The sequence below is a fragment of the Scyliorhinus torazame genome, chromosome 1, assembly GCF_047496885.1.
Source record: "Scyliorhinus torazame isolate Kashiwa2021f chromosome 1, sScyTor2.1, whole genome shotgun sequence".
Lineage (NCBI taxonomy): Eukaryota > Metazoa > Chordata > Chondrichthyes > Carcharhiniformes > Scyliorhinidae > Scyliorhinus > Scyliorhinus torazame.
The window spans coordinates 314,300,706-314,328,445 of NC_092707.1; the positions used below are offsets into that span (position 1 = coordinate 314,300,706).

General features: G+C 44.7%; 1 protein-coding gene across 4 annotated transcripts in view; it reads left to right on the top strand.

Annotated features, from left to right (window-relative positions):
* mtif2 (mitochondrial translational initiation factor 2) overlaps positions 1-23,242 on the top strand; it is a 73,780-nt gene extending 50,538 nt beyond the window's left edge. For all 4 annotated transcript variants that reach the window (XM_072507849.1, XM_072507848.1, XM_072507850.1 and 1 more), the window contains 8 exons: positions 599-738; positions 1,394-1,518; positions 5,667-5,871; positions 6,303-6,555; positions 12,239-12,379; positions 19,783-19,947; positions 20,126-20,266; positions 20,837-23,242. In XM_072507849.1, the coding sequence (XP_072363950.1) occupies positions 599-738; positions 1,394-1,518; positions 5,667-5,871; positions 6,303-6,555; positions 12,239-12,379; positions 19,783-19,947; positions 20,126-20,266; positions 20,837-21,006 (1,340 nt within the window). In that variant the 3' untranslated portion in view covers positions 21,007-23,242. The remainder of the gene's footprint in view (positions 1-598; positions 739-1,393; positions 1,519-5,666; positions 5,872-6,302; positions 6,556-12,238; positions 12,380-19,782; positions 19,948-20,125; positions 20,267-20,836) is intronic.
* The last annotated feature ends 4,498 nt before the right edge of the window (positions 23,243-27,740 follow it).

Sequence of the window (27,740 nt, forward strand, 5' to 3'; positions counted from 1 at the left end):
CCCGGGGGTGGAGACCTGGATAAATGACATGGCAGGGTTTATAAAGCTAGAGCGGATTAAGTTCGTCCTAAGGGGGTCGGCTCAAGGGTTCACCAGGCGGTGGCAACCGTTCGTCGAATACCTCGCAGAAAGATAGATGGAATGGAAAAAAGAAGGCAGCAGCCCAGGATCGGGTGTGGGGGGGGGGGGGGGGGGGGGGGGGGGGGGGGGAACCAGAAGGACTCTCAGGGTTGTTAATATATACTGTATAATATGTATAGGTCGTTGCGACAGATAATTATATATTGGACTGTTAAATTATATTTTTGGAGAGTGTTACTTGTGACAAGGCAGTTGCCAATTAGGGTTAGTTTTCATTTTTGTTATTTATTATTTATTCATTTTTTGTTTATAAAATAGGTCATTGTTATTTGTGTTGTTATAATATTGTGTAAAGGATGCACAATGTACTGTGTTGGTTGACCAAAAATTTTCAATAAAATATTTATTTTTAAAAAAAAGCTAATATTGAAAATGTTTTATCAGTAGGTTTTCAAATATTCTTGAATACTGCATCATCTTATTTGTTCCCATCCAATTTGAACTGTTCTCATTACAGTACCGATAATTCTGGCAATAAATAAGTGTGACAAGCCAGAAGCAAATCATGAAAAAGTAAAGAAGGAATTGTTAGCCTACGATGTGATTTGCGAGGAGTATGGTGGTGATGTGCAGTCCATAAATGTTTCAGCTCTTAAGGTAATTCTTTTCAGTGGCATTGTTCATTCATTGAATGTTGTAATTTAATCACACCACCTCACTTGTTCAAAAATGCCCATCTTCATCCCCACTCCCAAGCGTTGGGTTCCTTAGTGTTACACAATTAAAAAAGACAAAATAAAATGATTGATGATTAAGTCTTTACTGAGAACTACTCACTGTTGAACCGGCAATTTGCGGCCACATGAAAGCAGTTTGGGAAGAATTAACATCTGGTTTGATTGATTTAAAAAAAAATCTCATCTCATTCCATCTTAAACTCTGCTCAGTCGCCTTCCAGACAGCACAATTGTGATTAGGAACTCTCCATCTGCAGAATACGTGTCTTGGCTCTATTGTTTAGTCGCTAGCATGCTGTGTCATCCTTAACAAAGCCAGTGAAACAGTTTAGAGTAAGAGGAAAAATTCCATTCATTGCCAGTTCCTCAAACAATGTATCATCCATTGTCATGAAATAACCCATTTTCGTAAACACAAGAATACATATCTCCAATTCTGGCAGAATTCGTTCATAGGCTTATAAAAATAAAGTACTGGCCGTTGAAAGCTAAAATGGAAGAATTTTTGATTTCTGGAATTGTATTTGCTTTGGAACTGCACCTATATGTTGTAAGATAATGTAGCTATTTCTTAGGGAGACAATTTGATGGCTTTAGCTGAGGCCACCGTTGCTCTATCGGAAGTGTTGGAGTTGAGAGCAGATTGTGCAGGACCTGTTGAGGGTATCATAATTGAATGTCGGAATGATAAAGGAAAAGGGTGAGTAAGTTAATGACGTTACATTTCCTCTCTTTGTATATTGGTAATGTACTTCCTAAAAAAACTCATAAATAAAAATTGGCCACATTGTAGCATTAATATTTTGTAACAAATTAGTAAAGAAAAAATGGAGTCTTTAATTTTTCAGCACTATATCCAAGATCGAAATGTATATAAATTGTTTTGTTGAATACACTGCATTTACTTACTGGCAATGAATTGCCAGATCAAGCAAACCATTGTTTCACCATTAAGTTACTAAAATAATTTAAACCTAAGCCAGACAGCATGTTGTGATGGGATGTAAATTCATTCCCAAAAGCCTCCTGTTTTTAAGGTGCCCAACCTCATAGGTTGGTGCTGAGTGGATGCTATATATTTCCCTAAACAATAGCAAAGAATCTGGAGGAAGAATTACCTTGAGCTGTGTTTCTCATCTTTCAGAAAATTGTTCTGAATTGATGGAAGCTTGGAATAGATTGCCTTCTAAGCTGTAGCCGGGACATTCATTTTTTTAAGTTACTAACTCCTCTAATTATTGCACATTTTAATACTTAATACTTGTATGCGTAGGTATTGAAAATTAATTTTACTTTTGGCAATAGCCAAAATCTTGTCTGTCATTCACCCAAATCAGGAAAGTGTATGAGTAATAGTGGCCGGATTCTTACCTTTGAAATTTTTTGGAATCCCAAACCTGCTAGTGATGCCTAATTTCCTGTCTGCATGATGTTACCAGATGTGGTCAATTAGGAAATTGCCTCTGGGAGCATCATTTAATTAAGGGTGACTGGCAGAACAGACTGGGTGAATGGGATGTCCTACAGAAAAGTTTTGATGACAGCCACACCAGGTGAGCTGGGTGCTGCTGCAACAGGCAGGGCAACAAAGAAGCACTTCAAGGTAAAAGCATTCTCTGAATATGTCAGAAAATGTTTTAATTATTTGTGGTTTACAGCTGCCAGGCCATCACAATGGAGGGAGACCCTCTGTGGTTCTGTAGGAGAAGTGGCTCTGGGACAGGGAGGATAAATCAAAGTGGCTTTCCAAAGCCTTGCCTGCTGCCAGGAGCATCCTTCAGGGATCTGCCAGGCTTTTCCTGCAGCATCTTTAATCTGGTTCCAAGTGGCCAGTTAGTAGGCAATTGATTGGCACCCAACACTGTCGTCTGGGTAACTGCTTTCGTTGTTCACCTGTCTCCAGCAAAATTAACTGGAGATGGGAACACATTGCGCAGCTGAACTCATGTACCACTGAATCACCCCCACACCTACCACAAAAGCCATCTTTTGCAACTGGTAATATTGTGCCCAATAAGTTTTAAAAAAAAAAACATTTTATTGGGGTATTTATAGTTTTTATAATAATAACAATAACAACAACATAAACATAGTATATAAAACATTTCCATCCCTGACACATTCCTCACATCCCGAACAAAGAAAAATAGCCTAAATCACCCTAGATTTCTGCCTCTGCTGACATTTAATTTTTCCCGAAAAAGTCGACTAACGGCTGCCACGTCCGGACGAACCCTAACATTGACCCTCTTAGGGCGAACTTTATTTTCTCAAGACTGAGAAACCCAGCTATGTCGCTAACCCAGGTCTCTGATTTTGGGGGCTTCGACTCCCTCCACATTAACAGTATCTGTTTCTGGGCTACCAGGGACGCAAAGGCCAAAGCGTCAGCCTCTCTCGCCCCTGGACTCCCGGCTCTTCCGACACTCCAAAGATCGCCACCTCTGGACTCGGCACCACCCTTGTTTTAAGTACCGTGGACATGACATCAGCGAAACCTTGCCAAAATCCTCTAAGCTTTGGGCATGCCCAAAACATGTGGACATGATTTGCTGGCCCTCTGCGCACCTTGCACATCTGTCCTCTATCCCCAAAAACTTGCTCATCCGGGCCACCGTCATGTATGCCCAGTGGACTACCTTAAATTGTATCAGGCTGAGCCTGGCACATGATGAGAATGTGTTAACTCTGCCTAAGGCATCTGCCCACAAACCAGCCTCTATCTCCCCCGATCTCATCTTCCCACTTGCCCTTTAGCTCCTCTATCTAAGTTTCTTCCGACTCCATAAGCTCTTTGTAGATATCCGATACCTTCCTCTCTCCCACCCCCGTTCTGGAAACTACCCGTTTCTTCCGACTCCATAAGCTCTTTGTAGATATCCGATACCTTCCCCTCTCCCACCCCCGTTCTGGAAACTACCCGGTCCCGTATCCCCCGTGGTGACAGGAGCGGAAAGGTCGGAACCTGCCTTCTCAAAAAATCTGCCTTCTCAAAAAAGAGCGCAGTCAGTTTTAACTAGAAAGCATTTTCCCCCACTAATCTTAAAGTTAGATATTGGATTGAACAGTTGCTGAGTTATGGAAATGAATGGACTTTGCAACTGTAGGGTGCTTTACAGCATTTGAGTCAAACGTGTTTCATATAATCAGAATAATGGCGTACATTGGACCAGTCAAAATCCTGAAAACTTTACCTCACAAAATCACTTTTCCTGTGGTACAGGGAAGGGAAGATCAGGCAAAATCCTGCTATTCAATATAATCCAGGCCTTAGATGTCAAATGGGAATAGAAATTAACTTGGCTGAGATATCTCTTTGTGTCAACTCCTCTGTGTCAATTACACTGCCATCACTCTGAAAGCTCACACATACCAGATAATGGTTATTTGAGTTAGGTTTTGAAACATAACTGATATCCATGGAAATGTAACAGCAAGGATTTCCAGGAGATGAGGAGAAATTTGCAATATAAAACAGACAAGAGGAAACATGGAGCTCACCATTGATCAGGGGGGCAGCGCCGTGGCGCAGTGGTTAACACTGCTGCCTTACAGCGCAGAGGTCCCAGGTTCGATCCCGGCCCCGGGTCACTGTCCGTGTGGAGTTTGCACATTCTCTCTGTGTTTACGTGAGTCTCACCCCCACAACCCAAAGATGTGCAGGTTAGGTGAATTGGCCATGCTAAATTACCCTTAATTGGAAAAAAAAAGAATTTATTTTTAAAACGCTTACGCTTGATCAGGTCAGCTAACTTATGTTGAAGAGATTTGATGAAATTTAGACCGTTGGAAATTTCCTGGAGTTGCCATATGATAAAGATCATCTGACATATTGGGGTGAGTTGTGTCTTAAATGTTCTTGAAAACCAAGCTACAAATTCAGTTAAAAGTGCTTTTAAGGTGATCTTTTGAATGACAAAGCGTAAATGTCGTAAACAGACATTTTGAGCGAAAAATTATCAATATTATTTGGCGGACAAAAGCTGCACAAAATGCTTTGGTAAAACAGACTGAAGGCATATAATGTCCTCATAGCAGACCGGGAGGACATGACAATGGATAAGTCTCAAAGATGAACCATGATTTGGTTTAACAATTTCTGTGTTGTCCTTGGCATCAGTGCAGCATTACTTGTCTTGAGGTTCTCTTTGTGAACGAACCTCTGCACAGGTTGAGCAGCAATCTGAAAAATGGCAACATCTCAATGTCTGTGACAGCACATTATCGTACATAGTAAGGGATAACCTATGAACATTGGGCTAATCAGACACCAAATAATGTACTGGAGAACTTGATAATTTTTTGATGATCCAATCATCTTTCAAAAGATAACCACCAATATATTGTCAGCCATGACTTAGTGGTTGCATTGTGACCTCTGAGTCAGACGGTTGTGCATTCAAGCCCCACTCCAGTGACTTGAGCAAACAAATCAAGGCTAACACCTCAGTGTAGTATCGAAGCAGGGCTGCACTGTTGGAAGTGCCACCTTTCAGATAAATGTCTGTTATCTCAAGTCGACGTAAAAGATCTCATGGCACAATTTCGAGGAAGGCAAAGGGTTCTTCTCTTCTCTCCAAGCCAATATCTACGCCTCAACTAACATGACTAAAAATTAATGATGTCGTCGTTATCATATTGCTGTCTGTGGGACCTAGCTGTGGGACAAATTGGCTGCAACATTTCCTGCATTACGAAAGTGACTATACTTCAAAAATACTTAACTGGCTGTGAAGTGCTTTGGGAATGACCTGAGGTCAGAAAAAGTCCTTCATAAATGAAAATATTTGTTTCCTATCTATTACTGGAAGTTTGTTAAATAGAAGTAAATACCGTTTTTCTTAATAGACCAGTCACCACAGCTATTATCCAACATGGAACATTAACAAAAGGTTGTGTCCTGGTGGCAGGGCACAGCTGGGCTAAGGTGCGGTTAATGTTTGATGAGAATAATAAGCCAATGAAAACTGCTGGACCAAGTACCCCAGTGGAGATAGTTGGTTGGAAGGAACTTCCATCTGCTGGAGATGATATTCTGGAAGTGGAATCAGAGGTATGGAATTCTTATGTTGGGTTGTAAATGATGGTTACTATTACAAGTTATAATCTGATGTTAGTGGCTGTATCAAATTATCAGGTCTCTCACAGCTCTTTGATTCAAAATGAATTATGTATATATCCTTTGAGCTATTACACAAGGACATGTTCATATGAAATATATAAACAAGAGGGTTTTAATGCAGTAGGCTAGATCCCTGCAGTTAATTCGATCACTGTGGATATATTTGCAATAGCTCTGAGGGAGCATCTATTGGTATATTTTTGTCCAGCAAGTCAAAATAGTTGAGACGGATGGATCTTGGTTCTTGTAATATGTCTACCTTTATGATAGATTAAGACTTCTCAGAATACGTTTATTGTTCACCTGTAATTGTCTAAAATGCGATTATTTGGCTTTTCTAATTGCCTGTCTTGGTTGTGCAGCAAATGGCCAGAGAGGTTTTAGATTGGAGGAAGTATGTTGAGACCCAAGAAAAAAATAAACAAGACCTTGAGGTGATTGAAGCAAAACAGAAGGAACACCATGAGTTGTACAAAAAGGAGCGGGAGAGCTATAGTAGCTTGAACTGGAGACAGAGAAAATCAGCTATGTACAAGGCCAATAAACATCTAATGGCAGCAAGGCCTAAAGAAAGTACTGAGATGGATGAGCTTTCACTTCCAATAATAGTAAAAGGTAAATGGATATGTGCTAATATGTTGGCCTGTGCTATGCCACTCTCTCTCTCTCTCTCTCTCTCTCTCTCTCTCTCTCTCTCTCTCCCCCCCCCCCCCCCCCCCCACACACACACACCCCAAACATAATCTGAGGATTACACCCATATAAAGTCCTGTATTCCATTTTGCACTGCAGACCTGGGGCTAATGCTATCAATAGTGGAGCTGCATGTGATCTTGAAGGCATTGACTTCTCATTAAAGTATGAACATCCTTTGATACCTTGTCCAAGTGTCATGTGTGGATGATCCTTGATAGTGAATATTGGCAGACTATTCGAGTGCTGTTGGTATTGCAATCGATTCTAACCATGTCCTTACCAACACCTGCATATGCTTCTTGAAGTCGTGACCCTGAAGGCCCTCAATATTTTTATCTCCTGAATCCAAGGCCAGTTATTGCAGCCTTACCATAATCCCAGTTAGATGGGGTTTTCACCTGCAGCCTTCCTCATCTATATAACCTATTCACGTTGGATAAACGTAATGATAATGATGCGCTTCACTGGGGCGGTATAATCATGCTGGATTCTTGATTGCTTTAAATTGTGTATTGCTGACACATTTCCTTATTGAAGGCTCAAAGAGCGGCTGGGTTTTCTACTGGGTTACTAGGCTGCTATCACACATTCTCTTTTTTAAAAAAAAATATATTTATTCAAGTTTTCAACAAATTTTCAACAAACCCCCCCCCCCCCCCCAACAAAAAGAAAGCAACAAGAACACAACAAGTAGAAATTATACATTGAATTTCCCCCATATACAGTAACCACCCATATAACAGTAAAAAGCACAAATAGGGGAAAAAAAACCACCTTAACCCAAACGCCACCCCAAGAGACCCCCGCCCCCGCGCCCCTGGGCTGCTGCTGCTGACCTCTTCCTAACGCTCCGCGAGATAGTCTAGGAACGGTTGCCACCGCCTGAGGAACCCTTGCACAGACCCTCGCAAGGCAAACTTTATCCTCTCCAGCTTGATGAATCCTGCCATGTCATTGATCCAAGCTTCCACACTAGGGGGCTTCGCATTATTCCATAGTAGCAAAATCCTCCGCCGGGCTACCAGGATCGCAAAGGCCAGAATACCGGCCTCTTTTGGCTCCTGCACGCCCGGCTCGTCCGATACCCCAAATAATGCTAATCCCTAGCTCGGCTTGACCGGGCGTTCACCACCTTGGACATAGTCCTCGCAAAATACCGCCAAAACCCATCCAGTGCCGGGCACGACCAGAACATATGGACGTGATTTGCCGGGCTCCCCGAGCACCTCCCACATCATCTGTCCTCCACTCCAAAGAACCTACTCAACCTCCCCCCTGTCATATGCGCTCTGTGAACAACCTTGAATTGTATTAAGCTGAGCCTGGCGCAAGAGGAGGAAGAATTAACCCTACTCAGGGCATTAGCCCACAGACCCTCATCTACCTCCTCCCCAAGCTCCTCCTCCCACTTGCCCTTTAACTCCTCCACCGAGGCCTCCTCCTCTTCCTGCAGCTCCTGATAAATCGCCGATACCTTGCCTTCTCCAACCCATACACCCAAAATCACCCTGTCCTGAATCCCATGTGCTGGAAGCAGCGGGAATTCCCTCACCTGTCACCTCACAAACGCCCTCACTTGCATGTACCTGAAAGCGATTCCCGGGGGTAGCCCAAACTTCTCCAGCGCACCTAGGCTCGCAAACGTCCCATCAATGAACAAGTCCCCCATTCTTGCCCAATGCCAGCTCCGAAACCCCCCCATCCATCCTTCCCGGGATGAACCGATGGTTCTCCCGAATCGGGGACCAGACCGAGGCCCCCATCTTGCCCCTGTGTCGCCTCCACTGCCCCCAGATCTTCAGCGTCGCCGCCACCACCGGACTCGTGGTGTAACTTGTCGGCGAGAGCGGCAGCGGTGCCGTCACCAGTGCCCTCAGGCTTGTGCCCACACAGGACGCCATCTCTAACCTCTTTCACGCTGCCCCCTCTCCCTCCATTACCCACTTACAGATCATCGCCACATTTGCTGCCCAATAATAGCCACCCAAATTCGGCAGCGCCAGCCCCCCCTGTCCCTGCTACGCTCCAAAAACACCCTCTTCACCCTCGGGGTCTTATTCGCCCACACAAATCCCATGATGCTCCTGCTTACCCATTTGAAAAAAGCCTTGGGGATCAAAATGGGAAGGCACTGGAACACAAAGAGAAACCTCGGAAGGACCGTCATTTTTAGCGACTGCACCCTACCCGCCAGTGAGAGTGGCAGCATATCCCACCTTTTAAAATCCTCCTCCACCTGCTCCACCAACCGCGTCAAATTAAGCTTGTCCAGGGCCCCCCAACTCCTAGCTACTTGGATCCCCAGGTACCGAAAGCTCCTTTCCGCCCTCTTCAGCGGTAATCCCCTCCATTTCCTGGACTCCCTCTGTGCCATTGCCAGCGACTCAATTGCCAGTGCAAACAACAAGGGGGATAAGGGGCATCCCTGTCTCCATAAGACATAGGAGCGGAAGTAAGGCCATTCGGCCCATCGAGTCCACTCCACCATTCAATCATGGCTGATTTCAACTCCATTTACCCGCTCTCTCTCCATAGCCCTTAATTCCTCGAGAAATCAAGAATTTATCAACTTCTGTCTTAAAGACACTCAACGTCCCGGCCTCCACCGCCCTCTGAATTCCACAGACCCACCACTCTCTGGCTGAAGAAATTTCTCTTCATCTCTGTTCTAAAGTGACTCCCTTTTATTCTAAGGCTGTGCCCCCGGGTCCGAGTCTCCCCTGCTAATGGAAACAACTTCCCTACGTCCACCCTATCTAAGCCATTCATTATCTTGTAAGTTTCTATTAGATCTCCCCTCAACCTCCTAAACTCCAATGAATATAATCCCAGGATCCTCAGACGTTCATCGTATGTTAGGCCTACCATTCCTGGGATCATCCGTGTGAATCTCCACTGGACCCGCTCCAGTGCCAGTATGTCTTTCCTGAGGTGTGGGGCCCAAAATTGCTCACAGTATTCTAAATGGGGCCTAACTAATGCTTTATAAAGCTTCAGAAGTACATCCCTGCTTTTATATTCCAAGCCTCTTGAGATAAATGACAACATTGCATTTGCTTTCTTAATTACGGACTCAACCTGCAGGTTTACCTTTAGAGAATCCTGGACTAGGTCTCCTCCCCCGCTGGGGGCTCAGACCTGTACAGATCCCCATAGAAGTCCCTAAATACCTCGTTTATTCTCACCGCGCTCCGCACCGTATTCCCCCCATTATCCCTAACTCCACCAATCTCCCTCGCTGCCTCCCTCTTGCAAAGCTGATGTGCCAGCATCCGACTCGCCTTCACCCCATACTCCTAAACCGTCCCTTGCGCTTTCCTCCACTGTGCCACTGCTTTCCCCGTGGTCATCAGGTCGAATTCCGTCTGGAGGTTCCGTCGCTCCCTGAGTAGCACCTCCTCGGGGGCCTCTGCATACCTCCTGTCCACCCTTAAAATCTCCCCCACCAACCTCTCCCTCTCCCTCCTCTCTCTCTTCTCCCTGTGGTCCATAATGGAGATTAGCTCTCCCCTGACCACCGCCTTCAACGCCTCCCAAACTACCCCCACCTGCACCTCCCCGTTGTCATTGGCCTCCAAGTATCTTTCAATGCACCCACCCGCACACCCCCTCATCCGCCAACAGTCTCGCATCAAGGCGCCACAGCGGGCGCTGGTCCCTCTCCTCCCCCAACTTCAGCTCCACCCAATGCGGGGCGTGGTCCGAGATGGCTATGGCCGAATATTCCGTTCCCTCCACTTTCGGGATTAGCCCCCCCCCCCCCAAAGCATGCGTTTCATAAATCCGGCATCATCCCAATTCGGGGCATATACGTGCCCGCGCCTCCCGCACTCTCCAGTCCCCCAGGCGGCGTACCCCCGCTACCTCCAGCTCCCCTTTGACCAATGCAACAGCAACCCAGTTCCCCCCCCTCCCTCCCCTCCTCCACCCCTCCCCCCCGCTAGATCCTCATCTAGCCATTTTGCTCCCCCCATGACACTCCCGTAAGTCTGCTGACCCCGGCCTCTCCTGCCATTCCATCGACCCCCCAGTGTGAGAATCCCCCCATCCCTTGGCAGTCAGTGTGCGCTCCTCTCCAGCACTGGCCTTCCTCCCTGGCCCCGCCCCCATCCTTCCCTAGCGCGGGAAAAAGCCTGTGCTTTCCGTCTGAGCCGGCCCCGCCCCCTCTGGTGCAGCTCCTTTTTGCAGCCTTACCCAAACTCCCCAACCCCGGGCCTCCACCCCCCCTCTTCCTCCGCGGGGCCCTGCCCCTCCAACACCAACGCCCACGCCCACACTCTCCCACAGCCCCCACATCAAATCCACTCACCCACCCCCACCCAGCACCAAAACAAAAAGAACATTTCCCAAACGCAGTAAACACAGTAAACATCCCCCCACGACAAACCCTCAGTTTGAGTCCAACTTTTCAGCCTGGATAAAGTTCCATGCCTCATCAGCCGTTTCAAAATAGTGGTGCCGATCTTGGAACGTGACCCACAATCGAGCTGGCTGCTGCATCCCAAACTTCACCCCCTTCCGATGGAGCACCGCCTTAGCCCGGTTAAAACCAGCTCTCTTCTTAGCCACCTCCGCACTCCAGTCCTGGTAAATACGGATCTCCGTGTTCTCCCACCTGCTGCTCCGTTCTTTTTTGGCCCATCTCAGGACACACACTCTGTCCTTAAAGCGGTGGAACCTCACCACTACAGCCCTTGGCGGCTCGTTGGCTTTGGGTCTCCTTGCCAGGACCCGATGAGCCCCATCCAGCTCCATGGGCCTCGGGAAAGCTCCCGCGTCCATCAGCAAATTGAGCATCGTGCTCATATATGCCCCGGCTTGGGGCCCCTCCACTCCTTCAGGGAGACCCAGAATCCGAAGATTCTTCCTCCTCGACCTATTCTCCAGGTCCTCGAATTTTTCCTGCCACTCTTGTGCAGCGCCTCGTGTGCCTCCACCTTCACCGCCAGGCCCAAGATCTCGTCCTCGTTCTCCGAGGCTTTTTGCCGCACCTCCTGGATCGTCGCCCCTTGGGCCTTCTGGGTCTCCACAAGCTTCTCAATCGCCACCTTCATTAGCGCAAGCATTTCTGTTCTCAGCTCCGCAAAGCAGTGTTTAAGGAATTCCTGCTGCTCCTGCGACCACTGTGCCCACGCTGCTTGGTCTCCGCCCGCCGCCATCTTGCTTTTCCTCCCTCGCACTTTCCGCTGCACCAGGATCACTCTTTTGACAGCTCCACTCCTGTTCCAATCCATATAATGTCGGGGGAACCTTGCTGTCACCTTCCCACTCTGGGAACCGTCGAACAATTGCCGTTGGGGCCCCTCTGAAGAGCCCAAATATCGTTCCCGGCGGGAGCTGCCGAACGTGCGGCCTACCTAGACATAGCCGCAACCGGAAGTCTCGCTATCACACATTCTCAATCCATCTCATGTCAGATGTACCTGTGACCAATTATTGGGCCTATTGCTTGCACTTTTGTTCTGGAGATGGGAAATATTTTTGTTTCCTTGTTGCTTTATCCAGTGTTCGCATGTTGTACTGTCTTGGTTATAATGCAAGTTTAGAAACATAAACTGAAATGGTGATCAAATATTTTAAGAGTGTATTTTGTTTCCCTTAGGTGATGTTGATGGCTCAGTAGAAACAATTCTAAATATTCTAGATGGTTATGATGCTGATGAACAGTGCAAACTCAAAGTGATTCACTTTGGTGTTGGCGAAATCAGTGAAAATGATATTGCCTCAGCAGAGATTTTTTCAGGTGAGGTTTCAATTTTGCTTTTAATGAATAAATTTATATATTTTTTATCTGCTATTTCTGCTCCTGTAATCACATGGTAGCTGGGATTTTATGCTGGATTTTTTCTTCCCAGCTTTTGCCTTATAACCCATAGGAGGTGGAAGAAATTGGTGATTCTCTGATTTAGCACCTGGCACCTAGTGGGAAAGCAAAAGACAGATCGCACTCAGCCAGGTCTTGAGCATGCAATTCTTTTAAAATTAGATATACACAAGATGTAGTGATGGCAGGGGGGTGGGTACCGGAGCAATAGGTCAGAAGGTGAAAGCATTGAGGGAGAACTAGGGAATAGGGCTAGTATGGCTCTGAGGCAGAGCAGACAGGTAGAAGTTGCTGAGCACAGCGGGTCTGGTGGCCTGAAGTGCATATGTTTTAATGCAAGAAGTATTACGGGTAAGGCAGATGAACTTAGAGCTTGGATTAGTACTTGGAACTATGATGTTGTTGCCATTACAGATACCTGGTTGAGGGAAGGACAGGATTGGCAGCTAAATGTTCCAGGATTTAAATGTTTCAGGTGGGATAGAGGGGGATGTAAAAGGGGTGGCGGAGTTGCACTACTGGTTAGGGAGAATATCACATCTGTACTACGGGAGGACACCTCAGAGGGCAGTGAGGCTATATGGGTAGAGATCAGGAATAAGAAGGGTGCAGTCACAATGTTGGGGGTTTACTACAGGCCTCCCAACAGCCAGCGGGAGATAGAGGAGCAGATAGGTAGACAGATTTTGGAAACGAGTAAAAACAACATGGTTGTTGTGATGGGAGACTTCAACTTCCCAAATATTGACTGGGACTCACTTAGTGCTAGGGGCCTGGACAGGGCAGAGTTTGTAAGGAGCATCCAGGAGGGCTTCTTAAAACAATATGTAGACTGTCCAACTAGGGAAGGGGCTGTACTGGACCTTGTATTGGGGAATGAGCCTGGCCAGGTGGTAGAAGTTTCAGTAGGGGAGCATTTCGGAAACAGTGACCACAATTCAGTAAGTTTTAAAGTGCTGGTGGCCAAGGATAAGAGTGGTCCTAGGGTGAATGTGCTAAATTGGGGGAAGGCTAATTATAACAATATTAGGCGGGAACTGAAGAACCTAGATTGGGGGAGGATGTTTGAGGGTAAATCAACATCGGACATGTGGGAGGCTTTCAAATGTCAGTTGAAAGGAATTCAGGACCGGCATGTTCCTGTGCGGAAGAAGGATAAATATGGCAAATTTCGGGAACCTTGGATAACGAGAGATATTGTAGATCTCGTCAAAAACAAAAAAGGAGGCATGTATCAGTACTCGGAGGCTGGGAACAGACGAAGCCTGTATGGAATATAAGGAAAGTAGGAAGGAACTGAAGCAAGGAGTCAGCAGGGCTAGAAGAGGCCACGAAACGTCATTGGCAAATAGGGTTAAGGAAAATCACAAGGCTTTTTACACACCCATAAAAACCAAGAGGGTAGCCAGGGAAAGGGTTGGCCCACTGAAGGATAGGCAAGGGAATCTATGTGGGGAGCCAGAGGAAATGGGTGAGGTACTAAATGAATACTTTGCATCAGTATTCACCAAAGAGAAGGAATTGGTGGATGTTGAGTCTGGAGAGGGTGTGTAGATAGCCTGGGTCACATTAAGATCCAAAAAGACGAGGTGTTGAGCGTCTTGAAAAATATTAAGGTAGATAAGTCCCCAAAGTTGGATGGGATCTACCCCAGAATACTGAAGGAGGCTAGAGAGGACATTGCTGAGGCCTTGACAGAAATCTTTGGATCCTCACTGTCTTCAGGTGATGTCCCGGAGGACTGGAGAATAGCCAATGTTGTTCGTTTGTTTAAGAAGAAGGGTAGCAAGGATGATCCAGGGAACTACAGGCCAGTGGTAGGGAAATTACTGGAGAGAATTCTTCGAGACAGGATCTACTCCCATTTGGAAGCAAATGGATGTATTAATGAGAGGCAGCATGGTTTTGTGAAGGGGAGGTCGTGTCTCACTAACTTGATAGAGTTTTTCGATGAGGTCACAAAGATGATTGATGCAGGTAGGGCAGTGGATGTTGTCTATATGGACTTCAATAAGGCCTTTGACAAGGTCCCTCATGGTAGACTGGTACAAAAGGTGAAGTCACACGGGATCAGGGGTGAGCTGGCAAGGTGGATACAGAACTGGCTAGGTCATAGAAGGCAGAGAGTAGCAATGGAAGGGTGCTTTTCTAATTGGAGGGCTGTGACTAGTGGTGTTCCGCAGGGATCAGTGCTGTGACCTTTGCTGTTCGTAGTAAATATAAATGATTTGGAGGAAAATGTAACTGGTCTGATTAGTAAGTTTGCAGACGACACAAAGGTTGGTGGAATTGCGGATAGCGATGAGGACTGTCAGACGATACAGCAGGATTTAGATCGTTTGGAGACTTGGGCGGAGAGATGGCAGATGGAATTTAATCCGGACAAATGTGAGGTAATGCATTTTGGAAGGTCTAATGCAGGTAGGGAATATATAGTGAATGGTAGAACCCTCAAGAGTATTGAAAGTTAGAGAGATCTAGGTGTACAGGTCCATAGGTCATTGAAAGGGGCAACACAGGTGGAGAAGGTAGTCAAGAAGGCATACGGCATGCTTGCCTTCATTGGCAGGGGCATTGAGTATAAGAATTGGCAAGTCATGTTGCAGCTGTATCGAACCTTAGTTAGGCCACACTTGGAGTATAGTGTTCAATTCTGGTCGCCACACTACCAGAAGGATGTGGAGGCTTTAGAGAGGGTGCAGAAAAGATTTACCAGAATGTTGCCTGGTATGGAGGGCATTAGCTATGATCAGCGGTTGAATAAACTCGGTTTGTTCTCACTGGAACGACGGAGGTTGAGGGGCGACCTGATAGAGGTCTACAAAATTATGAGGGGCATAGACAGAGTGGATAGTCAGAGGCTTTTCCCCAGGGTAGAGGGGTCAATTACTAGGGGGCATAGGTTTAAGATGCGAGGGGCAAGGTTTAGAGGAGATGTACGAGGCAAGTTTTTTACACAGAGGGTAGTGGGTGCCTGGAACTCGCTGCCGGAGGAGGTGGTGGAAGCAGGGACGATAGTGACATTTAAGGGGCATCTTGACAAATACATGAATAGGATGGGAATAGAGGGATACGGACCCAGGAAGTGCAGAAGATTTTAATTTAGACGGGCAGCATGGTCGGCACGGGCTTGGAGGGCTGAAGGGCCTGTTTCTGTGCTGTACTTTTCTTTGTTCTTTGTTTGTTCTTAGTTCTGGTGATGTCCTAACTGTAGATGACCAGATATGTGGATGGAGGAATGAAGTGATGCCGTGATTATTGCTCTATCCTCTATGAATCGATCTTTAGTTCAATTCCAGCCTGGGTTGGTAGAGTGAATATTGATAAAAGATTAAATAAGCTTAATGCTTTACAGTATTGAGAAAGAAAAAGAAAACTGTTACCTTCACGGAGTTCTATAAAATGTGAAATTACATAAATAAAATTAACTCAATATAACTGTTGAGGTTATTCAGATAGAATTACAATGCAACTTTAAATGAGTAACATTTAAAAAAAAAAAAAAAAATTTCAAAAACATAATTATTCAAAAGGTGATTCACGCTTGGTAAGACTGATCAGGTAGGATGCTCGAATCCAAGACATTGTTGGAGTTCTGGTTGCAATTGAAAATTAGGCTGGGGGAATTAGAATATTAGAGGGCTGAATAGTCTTTTATATTTCCCTATATTCTCATAATCGACTTCCTAATTGTTGTAGGCAAACAACATAAAACTCATTTAATTCTACACTAAGTTCATAATCTCACCTAGAATGGTGTAGCACGATAGCTGGTAAAATAAACATTAAAAAAAATGTAAAGTACCCATTTCATTTTTTTTCCCAATTAAGGGGCATGGGCTGGTTTAGCACACTCTGCTAAATCGCTGGCTTTTAAAGCAGGCCAGCAGCACGGTTCGATTCCCGTACCAGCCTCCCCGAACAGGTGCCGGAATGCGGCGACTAGGGGCTTTTCACAGTAACTTAATTGAAGCCTACTTGTGACAAGCGATTTTCATTTCATTTCATTAACGTGACCAATCCACCTACCCTACACTTCTTTGGGTTGTGGGGATGAGACCCACACAGACATGGGGAGAATGTGCAAACTCCACTCGGACAGGGACCCGGGGCCAGGATCGAACCTGCGTCCTCGGCGCCCTGAAGGTAAAATAAACATTAATGCAATGGAGGAATGTTACTAATTTAACTGCCACCTAGTTACTAAACAGAATTCAACTACAGCAGGCTTTCTCATAAAGCAGTCAGATTTCAGGGAAATATGCTGTCAAAGACTGATTCAGTGCTACACACAGGGGCTGTATTTTACATGCCCTTGCTTGTTTACTAAAATAGGGCATGTTCCCATCCCAGCACCTGCCCGGGCATCCAAGAACTCGCCATAATTCCAGGGTGGGTGAGTCCTGAAATCGGTATCTACCTGCCATATTTAAATAAATCTTCAAGGGCCAATTGAACTTGTTACAAGCCAATGATCCCAATAATACACTGCACATGTGTATATAATACATGCCGCAACACAGTTGGCATGGACAGTCGGGCAGGGGTGGGAGGGAGGGGAGAAGGAAAGGAAGAAAGGAGATGCTATCCTCGGGGGTTGCCACTTTGCACATTGGCAAGGGATCAGCATCCCTAAAGATAGTACCCCTCCTTTCTTCCTACTCACCTGTTCGATAAAAAAGCACCACCCCAACCCCCCACTCTCCTCCCTAAACTGTCCAGTTCTCTCTCTCTCTCTCTCTCTCTCTCTCTCTCTCTTCCCCCCTCACAAAGATGGCAGACTTAGCTTGCATGAGATCCAAGGGCCTTCCTCTTGCTGGGACTAATGGAGCTGCCTGATTGGCCTACAGTTCCCGAGGATGGAATTTAATGAGGGGTTGATGTCACCAATTTAGCAGGCCTGAAATGCCTTATGGCTGTGTGGCAGGCTGGTCTGGATGGATTGGATCCACATCAACTTTGATTTCAGGGGGCAATCCAGTGGGTGCATTGCCCAAAGCATTCTATTCTCTAAGCAAATCCATTCACACTGTCTAAAGATAACGCTTCTCCCATTTCTCAATAATTGTTCTGTTAGCTTATATGTAAATGGAGCAAGGCTTATGCTTGGAATATAGATGTTCATATTCAACAGTTCTATATCTTTTGCACAAAACAATTTAGGAATTCTTGACTGCTATTTGTTTTCTTTGGTGCAAAGACCTAAGACAAGCTACTACAATGTATGAATGGACAGCTGAGTGCATTCTGCACTGCTTTCACGTAATATGCAGTTGTATCTCGACATCTTTTTTTAAATTGTTCATTATTTGGATCTGAGTTCTGCTAACAAGGCCAGCATTTATTGCCCATTCTTAATTGCCTTTGAGAAGGTGTGGTGAGCTGCCTTCTTGAAAAGTCTTTGTAGGTAAGGTACTCCCAGTGCTGTTCGGGAGGAGGTTCCATGATTTTGATGCAGCTATGATGAAGGAACAGTGACATAGTTCCAAGTCTGGTTGGTATATGACTTGGAAGTGGTGTCTTCTGTGCTTGTCCATCTAGGTGATGAGTTTGAACAGTGCTATCAAAAGTATGTGGCAAATTGTACACCTCTTAACCAGGTACTGATTGATAGTACACGAAAGCTGACACAGGAATTGATCCTCACAAATTTGCTAAACATTACTATTTAAATTTGAATATTGCACACCTTAATGTCTTATGGAGATCTGTCCTGGCAGCTTTTGTTAGAGCCCATCTGCAGAGGCCCCCTTATTAAATTTAACTCCTAAAATACTCCTTCATTGTATGAAGATGATTACTGAAGAAGAGCTGCTTACTTTCCTTGTACAGCTCTTTATTTATATGCCCTGCACCCTCTATAAACCATGATCCCAACCAGCCATTCCTTTAGATCTTTCGGGAATTTGTAGTTCGATTATGAGTAATTATTGTCCCTCTCCCTGGGGCTTTTTACATGGGATTGGGAGACGTTTTACATGGGATTGGGAGGCACCTATCTATAGTTTTGTGAACATATATCTGCATCGAGTGGTTTCCCCTGAACCCATTAAGCTTGCTTCTACTCTTACGATGTGTAGAGAATTCAGATCATTTGAAGAAGGATGATAATCCTAAAAAGTAGGTAATTTATCTTTTTTGAAGCAGAGTAAAGAAAGATTTACTTTGCATCTGAGCATGATATATATAACTTGGGAGTGGCTGAGATTGCCTGGCCATATTGTTTAATTCCCCATTGCAGGCACCTTCCTGAATTTTTTTTGACTCAGTAATCCTTGTGTCATGCTAGGATGAATCCTGTGGGATAAGTTTTTTTATTTTGTCCATGAAAGTTCACAATACCAAAAATACTCCTTAGTGGAATCAATACTGGATTCATTTATATCCATAACATGACATCCGATTTAATTCTTGAAATATTTCAAGAACATTTAAGAATAAAACATGTAACTTTCACTTGTCCTATCAACAAGTGTTTGTATCTAATATCTATCTACTCACAATTAAAATTCAAATGCACTTCCTAAATCTGTGCATTTAATTGGTTCAGATCCTTTTGAAAGCTATCCTTGCTCTTGTGATTGTCCCCTGACCATAACGCTTGGTGTCATCAGCAAATTTTACATTACCAACAGCTGTCATCATATTATTCATACACCATCAACAAGGATTTGAAACGTAATGTTGCTAATCGCTGGCTTCTGCCACAACATTTCTACCATATTACCATCTTCTGTCTTTTAATGCTAAGCCAATTTTGTTACCATCAACTAATTTAGCTGCATTCTTTAAAAATTCCAGTAGTTTTGTATGGCACCATCTATTCCTTCTAAATTCATGTACTTTTTCCATAGATTGTGTATGCTGTTTACATACATATTGATAACAGAAAACTTATAAGGATGCTGGGTGTGGGAAATAGCGTCAAATATTTATGGACTTGCTTTGGGGTCAAAGTTCAATGTTGGGGCAGTGTGGACATAGCTTTATCCTGTATTTGCATTGGGTGAAAAACTAAAATAAATCTTTATTTCCTTGTCTAACTCTTATTTCCTGCTTCTTTCCCATCCAACCTGGCGAAGTATAAACTCAACCCCACAACATGCCCCCCCCCCCCCCCCCATAAATCATTTTTTAATCTCTCTGCTGTAGAGACTGTGTACCCATATTGTTAAAGACTTATTGTTAAGATCCATTTACTCTTGCCTTTGTCAATTGAGGAAGAATTCTTGGGTCAGATAGGGGATAGTTATTATGTGTACCTCTGCAATTGCATGGAATGTGACTTTAAGAAAGAAATAACAGTCTTCTTGGAATTTTAGGTCTGGTATATGGTTTTAATGTAAATGCCAGCAAAGAAATACAACAGCTAGCTACCAAGAAACGAGTAAAAATCAAATTGCATAGGGTTATCTACAAGCTAATTGATGACCTCAAGGATGAACTGAGTGGCAAGTTGGCACTAGTACTTGAAGAAAATATTACAGGTATGTTTTGTCTCTCATAAAATGATTGGACATTTTTTGTCGGATGCCGCATTTTAAATTCATTTGTTTGTATATATTATCAATGAAACGTGATGCATGCCAAATTTTTGACAAATTACAACATTTATTTAACAAAAAGCAGTTTTCACCATTCATAATACTATTGTTTTGCTTTCAGGAGAGGCATCTGTGTTGGCAGTCTTTCATGTGACAGTAGGAAAAAGGAAAGTTCCTGTAGCAGGGTGCAGAGTCCAGAAGGGTCAACTGCACAGAAAGATGAAGTTTAAGCTCATCCGTGATGGACATATTTTGTGGAAAGGCATGTTTTCTTGTACAGTTCTGTGTATTATAACATACTAAACTGCCACTACAGAATCTATAGTTAGCTATTTCAAAAAAGATTGTTACCATCGAAATCCGTTTACAGTGTTTTGTCCTTCATGAGTATTTCAAGGGACCCCTACAAATATTGCACAATTTTATGTATACACCATCTACGAGAATTCCCCAGTATAAAATTATTTCCCACTGTGCCTGCAGTAACCCCAACAAGCGCGAGCATTGGTCAACTCATCAAGACCCTGGAATGGTTCATGAAATGGAAAGAAACTCAAAAATACTAACAAAAATAGAAACCTGTCATCAGAAGCATCTTGGCACGGTTGGGAGGTCGTTTGACTGCTCTGATAAGCAGGCATTGTTGTGTAGCTGTGGCGATCATAGTAGAGTGGGGGCTTGGGAGGGGGGGGGGAAGAAAGGCGAAATCAGTTGAAGAAAAGAAGGGCTGACAAGTTAGATGTTGCATACAATTTCAAATGTTTTATGCTATCTGAGTGTTTATTATCAACAGAATTAAACCAAGTTTATAATTTTCCCATTTTCCCCTCAGGTTTCATCACGTCTCTCAAACACCTCAAGGACGATGTTCCAGTTGTGAAGACAGGGATGGAATGTGGCATCAGCTTGGATAAAGAAATTGATTTCAAACTTGGTGATGAAATTATTTGTTATGAAGAAAAGGAAATTCAACAAAATATCTCCTGGGATCCAGGATTTTAAACTTGATTGCGAAAAAAAATCTAAGAATTTTTGAATGTAATTAAATTGCACTATTAATATAAAGTCGAACCAGTGAAATGACTAAATGGACAAGAGATTTTGATGTTGTATTCAGTTTACTGTTTGGAATATAGGCCAACATAGAGACTAGCATTCACATAATGTCTCTAAGCACTTCATAAGGAATTATTTTGAAGGATAATTAAATTTATTCAGCCATGCAGAAGTCATTTTGAACATAGCAAGATGCTAAAATAACAGCCTGTGGAAAATAATATTGCAAATATTGGGCTATGGCCTGCAGAATTTACAAACCACATTTAAATGTTGTTTGTATTATGTTGTGTGGTGTGTTGCATTTTTAGCTTCTAGTGGCAGGTTACATGTTAGTTAAATAAAATCCCGACAGTGCAGAAGGAGGTCATTTGGCCCATCGAGTCTCTACCAACCCTTCGAATGAGCACTCGATCCATGCACACTCACAAATCCACCCCGCCCAATTCCCGTAACCCCATAACATAACTTGCACATTCCTGGATACTATTGGGCAACTTATCATGCCCAATCCACTTAACCCACAAATATTTGGACTGTAGGAGGAAACTGGAGCACTTGGAGGAAACCCACACAGTCACGGGGAGAATGTACAAACTCTGCAGTGACCCAAGGCTGGAATTGAACCTGGGTCTCTGATGCTGTGAGGCAGCAGTGTTAACCACTGTGCCCCCGTGCTGCCATTAAAGTAGACTTAATGTGGACCTAGATGCTGGTGATAAATCTGTTAATGCACATAGTGTAATGGTCTCCACAACAAACTTTAATATTGAAGCATAGGTTGCTGTCAGTAGCAGCCAATATGAAGAATTTGGCTCATAGAGATCCCAGTGGTATTGAAGAAAAAGATTTTTACAGGTCTCAAACTGCAGCTTGATCTCCACTTGTAATTATAAGTAGGGAACATAAAGGAGGGCAGAACTGACACAGCAGATGCAGATCTTCCTTTGAGTTTAAAAGTGACTGGATTTGAAAAATATTAGATTTCAGTACATTTAATCAGTACGGAATTATGGTGTTAAATATCTCATGGGGGAAGAACATTAGCACTGTAAAAATGTTTACTCCACTTTGACTCTTGGAATTGGATTGAACTGGCTGTATAGAACCTTAGTTAGGCCACACTTGGAGTATAGTGTTCAATTCTGGTCGCCACACTACCAGAAGGATGTGGAGGCTTTAGAGAGGGTGCAGAAGAGATTTACCAGAATGTTGCCTGGTATGGAGGGCATAAGCTATGAGGAGCGATTGAATAAACTCGGTTTGTTCTCACTGGAACGAAGGAGGTTGAGGGGAGACCTGATAGAGGTATACAAAATTATGAGGGGCATAGACAGAGTGGATAGTCAGAGGCTTTTCCCCAGGGTAGAGGGGTCAATTACTAGGTTTAGAGTAGATGTACGAGGCAAGTTTTTTACGCAGAGGGTAGTGGGTGCCTGGAACTCGCTACCGGAGGAGGTAGTGGAAGCAGGGACGATAGGGACATTTAAGGGGCATCTTGACAAATATATGAATAGGATGGGAATAGAAGGATACGGACCCAGGAAGTGTAGAAGATTGTAGTTTAGTCGGGCAGCATGGTCGGCATGGGCTTGGAGGGCCGAAGGGCCTGTTCCTGTGCTGTACATTTCTTTGTTCTTTGTATTCTGAAAACCAAGCGTAAGTTTAAGTGGACTCGGGTGCAGATGGGATGATGAAAGGCACAATTACAATTCTGTCCAAAGCTCAGATAATTTAACATTGAGGTGGGTCTAGTTATTCATTACAATTATTGCTAAAGTACAATTTTGTAAATGATTGGGACATATTTTAATTACAACGTTGCTGAGCTTTGCATTTAAGGATATTGGGAATGTATTCGATCCATTTTTTGTTTATGTTTCTTCAGGATTAGAGATATCAAAACAAATACCTTCATTAATATGTTAAAAGCAACCGCACTGTTTGTTTCAGGCTCCCTGACGTCAGCATTCTGGCTACTTAGCTGTGAAAGCTCCTGATTACTGTAGTAATGTAATACTGTCAAATCTGAAAGACCATTTCCTGTACGTTGGCCCTTAAAATGTAAGAAAAAGATGAAAGTCACGTAATCTTTTTAAATGCACATTACATATTAATCTTATTTTTGTTTTCACTAATAGTGTGTAAAATTGCAGAATTATATTTTTAATATATTTGAAAATATTGGCTCCCTTTTTATTATTTCTTTTAGAAAATGCTCCAAGATTCTGAAAGTCTAATGATTCATTATCTGGGATCAAATTTATACAGCATGGTTACTTTATTGAAGTTTCTCAAAACACTCTTTTGCATGTTAAAACAGCAGCAAATGTAGTTTAATTCTGACAGTGGTAGATAACTCATATTTCTATGAGACTTGCAAGCTGCTGCTCACTCGATTCCTGGTGTAGAATGGTGCCAGGTAGAAATGTTGATGTTGAAGGGTGGTGCTGGAAGGCTGGTATAATGTTGCTCTTCTGAAACCAGAATTGTCATTTAAAAGTGCCAATGGATTGCTGTCAGCACTGATGAGATCACTTTGTATCATTTCCTGTTTTTACCTGCAGCAATTTGCCTCTATAATGTGAACATCTGTACCCTTTTAAAATAATAATAATCCTTATTAGTGTTACAATTAAGCTTACATTAACACTGCAACAAAGTTACTGTGAAAAGCCCCTAGTTGCCACACTCCGGCGCCTATTCGGGTACACTGAAGGAGAATTCAGAATGTCCAATTCACCTAACAAGTACATCTTTCGGGACTTGTGGGAAGAAACCAGAGCACCCGGAGGAAACACATGCAAACGGGGAGAACGTGCAGACTCCGCACAGCCAGTGACCCAAGCCGGGAATTGAACCCGGGTCCCTGGCACTGTGAAGCAACAGTGATGACCACTGTGCTACTGTGCTGTCAATTATAATGACATTTTAAAATATCAACATACAGACATACAAATGAAGAGCAGTAGGCCATTCGGCTCAAGCGTACTCCCAACATTTAATAAGATCATGGCTGATCCATCAACATTACTTGAAAATATTTTCAGGTGTTTAGAGGTGCAAGTATTAGGGGTGCCCAAATATACTGTTCATTCAGTTGTCTGTATACTGCAATTTACATTGACCCCTCATTTCAGTTTCCTGACCAGTGGCATTCTTTGCACAATTATTTCCTTTCACATCATATATTTTTGGTTGGAGTCATACCAAGCTCAAAAATGGTGGTGGTTGTAGGTGGGGCCAATCATCTCAGCCAGAGGGCATAATTGCAGGTGTTCCTTAGGGTAGTGTCCTTGGCCCAACCAACTTTGTCTGCTTCAATTATTTTCTCCATCATAAGTGGGATGTTCGCTGGTAGTTGCTAACATTGAGTTAAATTCACCACTCCTCAAAATGAGTACTTGTGAGACAATGTCAAGAATCAACCACTATGTGGTGAGTCTGGAGATCAGCTTCTGTTCTCTAAAACTCGGTAAATGAAGATGGATTCCGACCCCCCTCCCCATCAAGTCCGGTTTATTTGTCACCATTACAGATATTCTTTTTCTAGTCCATATTTATTTAGTTAACCAAATTAAAATTCTCACCTTCGCAGGAGTTTGAACTCAAATTTTAGCTCAGTAATCGTGGTCTCTGCCTGACTAATCACTATGCTATTATTCATAAGATAGGGTGCCATCTGCAGCTACAAGTCTGCAAGGCAGATGGGGACACATTTTAAATAAGACAACATATAGGAAGATTATAATTGTATGAACTGCACTTGATGGGCTATGCTTCTTCATTTTAAAGCCAGTGATAAATAATTAGTCTCTGGATCCAAATTTTAAAAATAGTTAGAAAAATTTGGCCCACTCAAGGACAAAGGAGGGAAATTATGTATAGAACCAGAGGAAATAGGTGAGGTCCTTAATGAGAATTTTGCATCGGTATTCACAAAGGAGAGGGACATGTTGATTGGTGGTGTCTCAGAGGGATGTGTAAACACTTTAGAACAGGTCGTTATTATAAGGGAGGAAGTGTTAGATGTATTAAAAAACATTAAGGTAGACAAATCCCCAGGGCCAGTTGGCATCTTTCCCAGATTACTGAGGGAGGCAAGAGATGAAATCGCTGGGCCTCTGACAGAAATCTTTGTGTCCTCATTGGCCACAGGTGAGATCACAGAGGATTGGAGGATAGCCAATGTTGTACCGTTATTTAAGAAGGGTTGCAAGGATAACCTGGGTAATTATAGACCAGTGAGCTTGACGTCAGTGATAGTGAAATTGTTGGAAAAGATTCTCAGAGATAGGGGGCGGGATTTTCCTCTGTGGCAGAATTGCGCCCGGCGCGGGGGTGGAGAATAGCCATTCACGCCGGAAATCCGGCACGATGGTGCTTCTGCGATTCTCCGCGGACCCGCCAGTCCTGCGCACGCGGTCGACACGGCGCCGGTCGGGGGCCATTGGAAACCCCCGCGGCGATTCACCGTGGTCGACGGCCGAACTCCCACCGGCATGGTTTACATCTGGTGGGAGCTGGGACCCGTGGCCGCAGTGGTTGTCCTGTTGGGGGCGGGGGAATCTGACTTGGGGGTGGGGGGGGGGGCTCAGCAGTGGCCAGCCCCGCGATCTGGGGCCACCGATCGGCGGGCCATCGCGATCTGGAAGGGACCTAAGCGGGAGGGGCCCGCTGTGTGGCTCCACCATGGCGGCGGCGCCCACGCTGAGGTGGGCTGCCGCGCACATGCACGGACCCGCTTGCGGCTGCGCGATCTGGACAGCAGGGCCCCGCCAGCAGCCAGAGCGGCGGGACGCACGGCGGTGTCCTCCTAGCTCCGTGGGAAACGGAGAATCACCCCGGACTTTCGAGGAAAAGGTGCGCAGTGATTCTCGCCCGTTTTCCGGCGGGCATGGGGACTTAGTCCCCAAAAGGGAGAATCCCACCCCTGATCTATGCATATTTGGAAGTGAATGGTCTTATTAGCGACAGACAGCATGGTTTTGTACGAGGGAGGTCATGTCTCACCAATTAGATTGAATTTTTTGAGGAGATGACAAAAATGATTGACGAGGGAAGGGCTGTGGATGTTGTCGACGTGGATTTTAGTAAAACATTTGATAAGGTCCCTCATTGCAGGCGGGTGCAAAAGATTGTTGAGAAATGGCAGATGGAATTTAACCCGGACCAATGCGACGTGATGCATTTTGGTAGATCCAATCAGGTGGGAGCTATAAAATAAATGGCAGAACCATCTGGAGCATAGAGACACAGAGTGATCTGGGCGTGCAGGTCCACAGATCCTTAAAAGTGGTAGCACAGGTGGAAATGGTGGTGAAGAAAGCATACGGCATGCTTGCCTTCATAAGATGGGGTATCGAGTATAATAGCTCAAAAATTATGTTACAATTATACAGAACGTTGGCTCGGCCACATTTGGAATACTGTGTCCAATTCTGGTCACCGCACTACAAGAAGGAAGGGAGGCTTTGGAGAGAGTACAGAAAAGGTTTACCAGGATGTTGCCTGGTATGGAGGGTATTAGCTACGAGGAGAGATGTCATGATATCCATATTAACATATCATGGTGCAATCACACACACACACTGATGGACAGGTCGGCGGACCAATCAACACACACGCAACATCACAGCCAATCACCAGTGAGAGCACACGCACTATAAAACAGAGAACACCACAGTTCCCGCTCATTCCACCAGGAGATAGCTCAGAGCACAGAGCTCACAGCGTGCCACTCAGACATACACCATGTGCTGAGTGCCTCTCTAAGATAGTGCTAGGGCTGGGTCCACAGGTTAACTGGTGAAGTACGAACCACAGTCAGAAGTTAACAGTTGTTATTGTACAGAATAATAAAACAGAGTTGTACCATCTACAACCGTGTTGGTTTGTTTGTATGTCGGAACACCCAACACGACTTGATACCAGGATTGGAAACTCCCAGCAACTGTGAAACCTACCTGCACATCTTCAGAAACCCGCCATCCTGCGCCGTGGATACCATCAGCCCGCCGCAGCCGCTCCAAATCGCTGGAAACCTCGGCGTCAACTGGAAGCTGTTTAAACAGCGCTTCCAGCTCTTCCTAGAAGCCACAGACAGGGAGAATGCATCGGACACCAGGAAGATCGCCCTCCTCCTCTCCACGGCAGGGCAACACGCCATCCACATCTACAACTCCCTGGCATTCGCAGAAGGCGAGGACAAGACGAAGTACATGACGGTCTTTCTAAAACTTGAGCAACACTTCAGCATCGAAGTGAATGAGAGCTTCGAGAGGTACCTCTTCCAGCAGCGCCTGCAGGGTAATGATGAGCCTTTTCAATCTTTTTTGACACACCTCCGTATCCTCGCGCAGTCCTGCGGCTATGAGGCCACCTCCGATTCCATGATTCGGGATCAGATAGTTTTTGGGGTCACCTCGGGCACCCTACGCCAGCAGCTCCTCAAAATAAAGAGCCTCACCTTAGCCACCGCCATCGAAACCTGCGTCCTCCACGAAAACGCGACCAGCCGGTACTCCCAATTCCAGGCGGCCGAATCGGCACGGCAGGGATCCTATGAGGCCGAGCGGGTCCAGTCGATCGAGTTCCTCCTGGCCCGCGGCCCGGAAGAGGGCGGCCATTTTGTGCGCTTTCCGAGGCCTCCTGCGCTTGTACGCGGCAAAAGAGACGTC